The following is an 11,962-nucleotide window of genomic DNA, read 5'->3' on the forward strand; positions in this document are numbered from 1 at the left end:
CGCAATTGACAAAGTATAACGAAATCAAGACGATTCGGAAACGACAATGTCGACAATTGACAATGATGAAGCTATAGCTCGATCTCGTGATCTTCACAAGCACGAGACCGTCATGGATCATGGATATCTGATTATGATTCGCAGTCATTAACCATTTTACCTTTCAATTTCTTGTCTGCCACCGATGTTCGTAACAGCTGCGATATATTTCATGATAATTTTAGATGCTTCTGTTTTCCCACTGCCGGATTCGCCGCTGATTACCACGCACGAATCTTGTCCTCGTTGTTTCATACATCGGTGAGCGTGATCAGCTATCGCAAATATATGGGCAGGGTTCTCGAACAGTTCGCGATCTGTAAACAGAAATTTTCAAATCGATCAGTTTCGAAGTCTCGAATATACCATACGAGTAAGCAGGGAACGGGGCGGCGTAATCTCGACTTTTCGAGTATCACTTGACATTGTCGCCATATCACATGATTCGCAATACTTTTGAAATTTTTTACATCACAGGTTAGGTTGCACTTTTATTTATTTTTTTTCATTAGGTATAGGTATTATTATGGGTTACACATGTATACCTAAACCTATTACCTACGCACGTTGAAATCCCTATACGTGTCTCCCTTTTATTTTCTCTCTCACGTATTGTTTCGTGTACAAAAGAATGAAAACCGATTATAAAATAAAGACGACAAACAATACAAACTCACGCAATGAAATTTGTATTCGCTCGTGTTACATTTACATAACATAACTGGATGATTAGGTATAGGTACCTATCGGTGGCATGGCAGCAGAGGCGATTTCACTGAACGAATTGCAATTCTTACAGCTTTGAGCTTTTTTCTTCTATTTTACTTTTCAAATGTAGGTAGAGGTACCTACTTACAGTAGGGAAATGAAAATTGCAGATTTATACTATTGTTTGTATTTTTTTATTATAAAAGTAATCGTTGTAGGTACCTGAGCAGCTGTTTTCACAACGTATCACCCGCCCCTTCCTTCCTTTCTTCCAAGATTGCAAAACTTTGCCAATAGGTCATTCGTCAAACCAGGATATCGCGTAATACTTTGTTCGTTGACTGAATTTCCTGGTTTCTAGAAAAATACGACAAATTGCCACTACTATGTAGGATTGTAGGCTGACTATGACTAGTGACTATAGATGACATTTTCCTCAAAATCGTACGTACTACGTATAGGTACATTGACACGCGAGGAAACCATTACATCATTCAGAACGTCAACTTTGTGCATTGCTTAATACCTCTATACTCTATAGTACATACAAACTTGGCGTAGACAATTCGAAATTTCTTCAAGGTTGCGTTATTTACAAACATACCCAAAAAAAGAATAAAACTTCAACGAGTTTTAGAATAAACACTCGAACACTTATAAATTCAAATATTTTACTACAGTTTTACTTTCTTGGAATCTGCCCACAAGCTATGAAGAATTAGGTACACCCAGGTCTCTCAGTCGTTTTGCAGATAAAAATATTTGTATTATGACGTAAAGTTTTTTAAAGCAACAGGACGAAGTGTGAGATTAAATTTTGGACACATAAGATTGGTGAGGAGATTTAATGGGGGGCTCATATTCAGATCTGAAGATTTTTTCAAGTTGATAGCAAACTAATAGGATAGCCCTAAGTGAGCTGCCAATTTCAAATTTTAGGATCTTGGAAAGTTTCGAATTTTCCAAAATACATATTTTTCAAGGGAGGGGGGGGGGTCAAACTTTCGAAAAGGGAACGATGTGCATTAATTTTTACCTCATTGAAAAACGTTTTGAAGGCATCGAATGAAGCTTTTTTTCAACAAAAAAAATTTCTCAATCTCGAATCTATTTTTAGAGACGAATTCGGTGAAATGAGACCAGAAATATTTCAACGTGAGAATTATCGCTTGCAGAGCCGTTATCACCTCAAAGTTTACAATCGTTACATAATTTCGTAAAATTTACCCAATTATTACGCACTTTCATACGTTTAGTATGATATCATTTTTAAAGACTCATGGTTCAAGTATTTCATAGATTTGTCGTCTTAAGCTGTTCACATATTTTATGTAAGTGAATTACGTACGTAGGATAATAAAAAAAATTCTTATCTCGATGGCGCAGGCGTTCGAATTTGTTTCGGTTGACGCGTTTGATAATTATACAGACAGCATCGCGTTATTGCGGAATGAAAAAAATATGGTAGGCCTACTGTATCATTATAGTTATGTGCTTGTCGCATAAATACACTAGTAACTGGGTCGATAGTCTTGAAATTTGAGCAAAATTTTCTTCACAAAAAATTTAGAATCTAGGAAAATTCATAGAGAATTTTGAAAAACTTCCAAGATTATTCACAGAAAATTAATATGTAATTATGTAGTTGATTACTGCTCCTTCTGGAGAAATTTTGAAATTCTGGACCAATAGAAAATCACGCTGGCGGCTCCAAAATTACCATAGCATAATGGTGAAATTATGATTTGGTGAAGGGGGGGGGGGGTAAATTTCAAAATTTTCATTCTGAACCGAAAAATTTTGATTTTTTAAAATTCTTCTCGTACAAATTTTTAGGTGATCAAGAAAACGAAATTCAGGTGTTTGTCTGGAAATCGAACCAAATGTGGATAAACTCGTTAAAGATGTCGAGAATAAGTCATAATTTGATTTTTAGCTGCCTAAATTGATTTCTGTCCCTTTTGATAAAATTTTAAAATTCATCTGAAGTAATCGAAAATCGCGTTGGAGGTTCTAAAACACCTCGGAATCATTCCACGTCAATTGGACCAAAAAGTGGTGGGGGGGGTTCGGCGATTTTTTTGAAATTTTTCCTGTGGAAAGAGCAACCGAAGGGATGACCAATGGCGCAAATCGCAGCCCTCTAGCCCATTTTTAAAGGCAGCCAGGGTGTGTCAAACTTTTCAGTGAACCAAAAATATCATCCACTTCAGCAGTAGATTACTCGATAACCGCGATACCTACCAAAAAGGAACATTTTCCCATGATTAGGGGTTTTGAAAGGCTTTTTGGTGATATCATAAAAATCAGTGTTGACACTTTTTTTCGTACAAAACATTAGCTCAAAAAGTTTCGAAACGTAGTTTTTACATCGTTCCCACTCTCAAAAATTCTGAAAAAAATATATTATGGAAAACTTTTTATGCTGAACAACATATTAAAGAATTGTAATGGTAACATGTTGCAAAATCGATTTAAAAAAATTTTACGTATGCGAAAAAAATGCGATTTTTTGATTTAAAACACGAAAAAAAGTTTTGATAGGTGAAGTTGGCCCATTTGACCCCTATTTTTACGTATCTGTTGAAAAAGTTGAAAAAACCCTTTATTTCGAAGAAATGAATTCTTCACAAAAAAATCAAACTTCGAAAAAATTCAATTTTCAATTTCAAACATCAAAAAAACTTTAAATTTGTTCAGTTGTCTTATTTTGACCACTTTCTGCGAGGTATTTCATGAAAAAGTAGATAAAAAATACATTCACAACAAAAAAATAAAAATTCGTTCATTTTTTGAATTTTTCGAATTTTGATTTTTTGTGAGGAGTTCAGTTCATCGAGTGAAAGGATTTTTTCAACTTTTTCAACAGATACGTAAAAAATAGGGGTCAAATGGGCAAACTTCACCTATCAAAACTTTTTTTCATGTTTTAAATCAAAAAATCGCATTTTTTGTCCATAATATATTTTTTTCAGAATTTTTGAGAGTCGGAACGATGTGAAAACTATACGTTTCGAAACTTTTTGAGCTAAGTTTTTGTACGAAAAAAAGTGGCAACACTGATTTTTATGATATCACCAAAAAGCCTTTCAAAACCCCTAATCATGGGAAAATGTTCCTTTTTGGTAGGTATCGCGGTTATCGAGTAATCCACTGCTGAAATGAATGATATTTTTGGTTCACTGAAAACTTTGACACCCCCTGGCTGCCTTTAAAAATGGGCTAGAGGGCTGCGATTTACGCCATTGGCCATCCCTTCAAAAGGTCTTTCCACAGGAAAAATTTCAAAAAAATCGCCAAACCCCCCTACCACTTCTTGGTCCAATTGACGTGGAATGACTCCTCGACTTGTGTAATTTAACTTTGGAGCTTAGTTTCAGGCAAGATACAGCCATTCGTGCAAATTTAAAAAATTTCTTCACGAAAAGAAAAATTTTGATTTTTTGAAAATTTTTTTCTTCACAAAATGGTCAAAAAAACCTCACATAAGGTTTCCACCTGGAAATTGCCTAAACTAGGGGCCCCAACTTGTTGGGATCACCCCTAGGCGAAATCACTCCCCCTTCAAACTTCCCCCAGAGACGGGTCGGGGGCCCGGTCTGCTGTCAGACAGGTATGCGTGAATAACGACTCCTGGAACTTGGCAGAGATCGAGCCTTAGGCAACCGCCTAGGGGTCTGGGTCAGGGTGGACGATCCGTCTCACTCTCCCCCCCCCCATTCCCCTTCCCGTCCCTCGTCTTAATCTTGGGGTGAAGGTATAGCTATATTCTAGAATAATTAATAGTAGTTAATATTAGTAACCCTAAGATTAAGATTGTTTTTTCTTTTTAATTAAAATAAACCCTCGGCGCCTAGTGCGACCGAGGAGTTTAACAAAAAAAAAAAAAAAAAAAAAAAAAAAATATAAGGAAAACAACCCCCTTCAAACAAGACGAGAATTAGCTACAACTCGATTTTTAGCTGCCCAAATTGGTTTCCACGACTTTCGGCGACGAAGTCTTAAAATTCTGGAGAAATTAAAAATCGCTCTGGAGACTTTAGAAAGACCAGAAATGGTGAAATTAGGTTCCAGGCAGGTGACATAAGTTCAAGACTAATATTTCCACCATTTTTACCTACTAAAAAAGTAAAATTTAAAAAAAATTATAGATCGCCAAAAATAACTCTTTCCAAAAATCGTGGTCCTATTTCAAGTGCGCAAGTGTTTAGATTTTTTTTTCAAATTTGTCAAAGAAATTGCTGTAACTTATTAGGGCTTGAAAAATTTGCAGATTTCGCTGCGAATTACCCTTTATCAGGCCTCTACTTTGGAAAAAGATGACAAACTCTTAATTAAACCCAAAGTTTCCTTTTACTTTTGAGCACTAATAAAATAATTACGAGTAAAACTACATATATTTCTTTCGGGAAAAAATCCGAAGCCATCGCAATCCAATTTATTATTATTATAGCAGGACCGAGTTAACAATGATTTTTTCCAAGGTTCCAACCGAATTTTACCAGGTTAGTGTTGCTGGAACACTTTTACATCGACGTAATCTCTTTTTAAAGCATCTGACCAGCGCCAAGGTCAATGCAAACTTGTAGGCATGAGTCACGAAATCCTACTCCTACCCACTGAGAATGAGAATAAAAAGTACGTGCTTCAGATTAATATGCCATTCGTGGGGGTCGATTTGCATACCAGATATTTGAGTACTCGACGCTAAAATCGATAAAAAATTAGCAAAACTATTCGATTTGACAATCGTAGGTACCTACTTATTTATTTACCTAAATTTATACGAAATAGTACAGACACCAAGGCCAGTTGCCAGTCGACAGTTCATTCATTAACGCCACCATCGTCATCATCGCTTGTGTCCCAAATTCTGTGTAGATACACAAAGAAATAAAAAGACGTGTGTAATGTACCAATAGTAAAAACACCTACTAAACGAGCATCGAGAAGAAGACATTCTAAAAATATAAATTCCAAAAGGTCAATACCAATTGCCATACGGTACTGTTTGAACTTCTGCCAATTGCATGTTCCAAATCACTGTTTCCAACAGCAAAGCTGGAATACCTACAGGAGGGAAAAAACGACCTTTTGTAAAAAGTACCTTCCAGACTAGGTAATGGTATGCTGTATACGGTACACAAAACAAACCTGTACCTATTGCATAGAAGACATACACTACTACCTAATTTTAAAACGAACTTGGTGGCTTGTGGAAAATAATAGTTGATTTTTTTTTTCTCTCATGCAGCATAGCTTTGGATACACGGTCACGTAAGATTAGCATAGGATATGTTTAGCTGTTGCTGTTTACGTCAAAGACCTGTTTATCCCACCGACCGTTCCCATTCATATGTATGTATGTATGCATCTCTAACAATACATTCTAAATGTATTCCTATTCGACGCAGCCACAGTTCCTCGATGAAAAAAATTTCTCATTAAATTACACACTACACTACATAGTACGAGTACGTACTACGTACGTGTAGTACCACGCTTAGAAACCAAGTATAGAAGTAAATTGTCGGATGAGTCATACCGTTATCTTTAAAAATTAAAATTGCTACAGTGGCACACATTTTTCCGGTCCTCGTTGTCAAAATAGCGAAAAATTTGCTCGTTATTTAATGCAAAAAAAAAATTCTAATTTGCGTTAATTTTGGCTTTCGCGATGTTAACTGTTTTTTTACACCGCTGGTTTGAGGTCTCTTTCTTCTTAATATTGCCAATGTACGGTACGTAATGCTAAAGCCAAAGCGAATGTGAATGGAGAAAGTTCACGAAGATTGGTACGAGTTGTCGTTATTAATTACCTTTTGCCTATGAATGATGATAACTTTTAATGGGATCTTTCTCGTATTCGAAGATCGAGTCATCGAGAGCCTGAGCTGTGCTGTGCATCAAAACGTGCTTGTTTTATTTACGCGATCGTTTCTTCCAGCATGCTTATTAAAACAAGGGATGTGCAGACGAGAGGGAGGAAGGGGGTGTGAGAAATCGTGATTTATGTTTATTATACCTGCCTATACTGTATGGCAGCTGTAGAGCGAAATCTCATATGTGTGTCGATGAAAGTAAAGTACCATTGCCATTTGCCAAGTTGAAACTTTCCTAAAATGAGCGAACATCGTATCACTTCGTGATTTTTATTCGTTAAAAATACGTATATAAGACGATCGATACGGAGCTCGCGTGAAAACGATAAGTTGATAGGTTTAGTTTTTATATTACCTACCTAACTCGTACAATAATGATGCTATTTAAAAGATATGTTTTATACTCTATGTGACGAACTCTAGTGGGTAGTATAATAATACGAGTACTTATGACTAATATCGAATTGCTTTTAAAAACCAATCTCTTAATAGATGACTCACGAAGGTTTTCGATTAACTTCGCTAGACTCGTAAGCTCGCAGTTATCTCGTTTGGCTTTGGATTGGATAGAGCAACACGATCGACGCCAGCGACGCGACTCGACGGTGGCGTCAATGTCATCGAACGTGATAGCCCACCTAGAGCAAGGAGAGTTCGCAGTGGTTGTACTTTTATGACCCTCCCGGCGATGAGGTAGTTCCTGAATGTTTTCGTTTTGTACCCTTCCGTGGGCATATGCATGATTCACTATTTTATTTGTTTTGCTTCGTCGATGATAAATAATACAGTATTTCCTACGGATACGCGAGCATTTAACCCTGTGTTAGTAAGGAAATTTTTTATGGCAGGGTGAATGAATTTTGAAAACTCGAATAAGTGTTGCTTTAGGTGAATTGAAATTATCTTTGTTCTTTTTCAGCACTACTAAGAAATTTCTTGTCATAAAATTGTCATAATACTCAATTTTGGAGTCAAATTGCTCGAAACTGCTGAAACTTGAAAAAAATCTGTGAAGTTTTGAAGATGATTGAGATGTAGCTCGAAAATATTTGCCAAAATTTTCAAAAATTCAAAGTCGAGCTTTTTTTGGAAAGCTCAATTTTCAAAAGCTTAGACAACTATGCATTTTTCGAATCGTTGGAGGCAAGTTTACGGAGCCCCCCCCCTTCAAGTTTCGGACAAAATGTAAAAAAATCTCAAATATCGTGTAACATATTATCGTTTCTTATATTTTCGAGAGCGCTGAGATCGAATATCTGCTCGTTTTTTTGATCCGATCCTTCCAACGCTCCTACTGGCCACAAAATTTTCTAAAAATTGTAAAAATCGATCGCATATGGGAAGTTTTTGGCCACGCTGAGTACGAATGTTAGATTGTTTTTTTTAATTCGGCATTTGAGACTTCGTCATTGGCTCTCAAATTTTGAAATCTGGGCAAAGCTTTTTTTGTGAGGGCAATTTGAGGGCACGCAAAGCCTCTAAAGCGTTCCAGCTGTCTTAAAGAAATTTCAAAAATATCGAAAAACTCCCATAAAAACTGAAAAAAATGGAAGAGTGGGAAGGGCGAATGAAATCTGACAAATGAAAAAAAGTAGCTTTTAACGAATTTTGTGAAAAACAGGATTAAACCATCGAAACAAACAGAGGAATTTTTAGACTCGTAATTGACTTTTTATTAAAAAAACTACTTTCATGAGAATTTTGACGTAAAAACATTTTCAACTTTTCGTCAACTCGCCAAAAATTGACACGCTCTGACAATATTTTGGCATGAAAAGGAAATTTTCTGTCAAGTGAGGCAAAAACAGGATTTCTTAGGCAATCTTGGCAAGAACTAGACTGTTTGAAAATTTTGGCAATAATTGGCCCTTTTTTGACAATTTCAATACGCTACGAAGTACTGCAGGTGAATTTCAAGTCGTTTTGGAGCCTCCAGTAGATTTTTGAATACTTGAAATTTTCACAAAATTTCATCAAATGGAGATGGAAAGCTGAAATTTACTTCGCAGACTACATGGTGGTTTCCAATGGTTTTGAAGCTTCCAGCTACTTTTAGGAAATTTCAATTTTCCAAAAAAAAAAAACGCCATACAACCCTTCAAAAAGTCGCTGGAGGCTCCAAAACGACTTGAAATCCACCAGCACTACCAGCAGTCAACTTCGTAGCGTATTGAAATTAGTTTGCAGAATGAATTTCGACTCTCCATCTTACTTTGATGAAATTTTGGGGAAATTTCAGATTTAAAAAATCTACTGGAGGCTTCAGTAATTTTCAAAAAAGTCGCTGGAGGCTCTAAAATGACTTGAACCCATCTGAAGTCGTCTTCAGAGGTTGTGAAATTGGAGTGTACAGTAAATTTCAGCTTTCCATCTCCATTTGATGAAATTTTGTGAAAATTTCAAGTTTCAAAAATCTACTGGAGGCTCCAGTAATTTTCAAAAAAGTCGCTGGAGGATCCAAAACGACTTGAAATTCACCTGCAGTACTTCGTAGCGTATTGGAATTAGTTTTTAGAATAAATTTCAGCTTTACAACTCCAATTTGATGGAATTTTGTGGGAATTTCGAGTTTCAAAAATCTGCTGGAGGCTCCAGAACTGCTCAAAACGGGTGGAAACCGTGTCCAATCGATTCGGCATGTCGAAAATAGGGTATATCCCAAATTTCAGCTTTCTTGGTCAATTTGGTAAAATTTTGATTTTTTCCCCTCATTTTTGCCCTAAATTGGATTTTCAAAAATTCACCAAAAATCGAAAAACGCACTCTAGCACTTGAAATTTGGACAGGTGATGAATTTTTGCATGATCTTTCGATCTACCTTTGTAAGGTTTAAAAAATTTCGTGGAAGTCCTATGTTGAAACGCAAAATCTACGATTTCGGCTGACCTGTCAATCAAAATGGCCGCCATTTTGTAAGTAAGGCCAATTTTTTTTGGACAAGTTTGCATTAAAATGTTCCTTAGGATGTCTCCTTTAAGAAAAAAATTGTCCCGGAGGATCGGGGGGGGGTGGTACAATTACTCCTTTTGTCATATCCCGAACTATTTTGATTGAGGACTTCGCCAAAAATTGATGCTCTTTCATATTTTTTGACAACTTTTCCAAAAATTGTTACTTTTTGATTTAAGTGCAAAGGCAAAAAAAATTGAACTTTATAACATGCAAGTTTGGCAAAGAAACAGGGCTTTTGTTTGGCAATTTTTGAACGAAAAGAGAAGTTTTTATAAAGATGAAGCGAACATTGATTCTTTTTGGATGTTTGAGGCGGGGAGAGGGGGACAGGATACAATGAATTTCATCGCTTCCAAAAATCTAATAAACCAATTACGTCGTATGATCCTTTTATTGACAGGAAATAGGGAAATGGGAGGGGGGAGGGATTTGACTTAGAAAAGAAATTCCCAGTATTTTTGCCATTTAATCTCACATATTGAGAATTTTAAATTTTTTTGTTTTGTTTTTTTTTGAAAAAAATTGGCACCAAAAAAATACTGAAAATTGGCGATTTTAACTGTTTTTGTTTTGGCATTGAACTGATATTTTTCAGTACCTAATTTAAAAAAAAGGTTCACGCAAATCCATTTCCAGGAAACTGGTGCATTTTGAAAAATCATACTAGCTTATCACTTTTTCGACCTTTTGTAGATTGTACACACTTTATTTGTTGCCAATTAACAGTTTTCAGATCTTGTGTCATCCACCAGAATAATGTCACGTATGTATTATCATTCAAATTATGAAGTCATCTCTATAATTTTCCAAGGACTTCTGCACTACAGCTATACTTACCTAATGTTTACAACTACATATGAAAGGTAAGAGCAAAATCTATACATTAATGTGCATACGTGATACATAACATTCGTATTTATCCAATCGAACTTTAATTTACATCATTAAATTCGACAAAACGAAATCCAATTTCACCCGAGTAATTAAAATCTAATTACTTTTTACTCCTACAATGAAACAATCAGTTTCCTATGAAACAGGAAGAAATATTGATATGATGATGAGAACGATGATGAACTAACTGGAAAACCATGATTCAATGAGTGAGATGAAAAATATTGTTTCATCAGAATGAATTTCGAAATGAATCTGCTATACGAAGATGACTCGAATAAATTGAATTAAAAATATACACCATACAGCATGTATCTAAATCATTCAATTTAAATGGAGACATTTTTTTAGATTGAATAATAGAGTCATGTTTCAACAGAAATTCTGCAAGTTAATCGCAGCATCATCTTTTTCCTGTCGGTTGCTCATTTCATACTCATGTAAGTCGATACATACGTTATACGTATACTATCCTCTTCCAATACCAAAACAGGCACAGCACTGAGCACACCCAGACCTTCTCTTAGGACGATCGGAGCTATATTCCATCATCGGTCAATCTAAAATTTCGTCATAAATACAGTAAGTATAGGTAATTTTTCAAAACAAAAAGTAAATGACCGCTCGATAGCACGTAATTATTGCGATACACTTTATTAAGAAACCTATTACCAACCCGTCCACGAATACATAACGTAACCTGGTAACTAAGTACTTTTACATGAAATCATAATCATAACTAAAGCAAATCGCTATACTATATTGCAAATTCATGAAAAATTACACGATCCTCCCATATCCTTTGGCATAGATATACCCAGACAGACTCATTTGCAAAACTAGACAAACCCGATGCGATATAGCGATAGTTACTCTCTAAATATGAAACAGTGAAATTTTACTGCTTTACAGTTGAATTTCACTGCTTTAGGAAGGCAAAATGTCGTGACTGCAAATGGCAGTAAAACGGTACTGCCAGAAACAGTAATTTGAAAATACTGTTTACAACAGTTGTTTTTACTGCTTATTCCAGTAAGTATTTCACTGATTCAAAACAGTAATTATGATAAATGACTGTTTCAAAGCAGTAAATTTTTTACTGCTTCGAAACAGTGAATTTTTTTATTGCACTGTTTTAAGCAGTGAATTTATTTGAGTAATATTTTTACTGAATTAGTCAGTAAAATGTTGAAATTACTGATTTAAGCAGTAAAATTTTCTGTTTAAATCAGTAATTTGAATTAATTTTGATTTCAACTGTATATTACATATAATGCAGTTTCAATTTTAATTTACGATCAACATTAATTGTAAATTAAAATAGAAATTGCATTATAATATATAGTTGAAATAAAAATTAATTCAAATTACTGATTTAAACAGAAAATTTTACTGTTTAAATCAAAAATTTCAAACTGAATTAAATTGGTGACGTAATATTGATTCATCACTCAACTTCGCAGTATGAAATATTTAACAATTGTGCG

At 35.2% G+C, this 11,962-nt stretch overlaps 1 protein-coding gene across 1 annotated transcript in view; it reads right to left on the reverse strand.

The window, feature by feature from the left end:
- The window catches only part of Myo31DF (Unconventional myosin ID), a 54,993-nt gene that overhangs the window by 13,351 nt on the left and 29,680 nt on the right, over window positions 1-11,962 (reverse strand). The window contains exon 3 of the mRNA XM_065347817.1: window positions 161-356. Within this exon, the coding sequence (XP_065203889.1) occupies window positions 161-356 (196 nt within the window). The remainder of the gene's footprint in view (window positions 1-160; window positions 357-11,962) is intronic.

The sequence above is a fragment of the Planococcus citri genome, chromosome 2 (assembly GCF_950023065.1).
Source record: "Planococcus citri chromosome 2, ihPlaCitr1.1, whole genome shotgun sequence".
NCBI lineage: Eukaryota > Metazoa > Arthropoda > Insecta > Hemiptera > Pseudococcidae > Planococcus > Planococcus citri.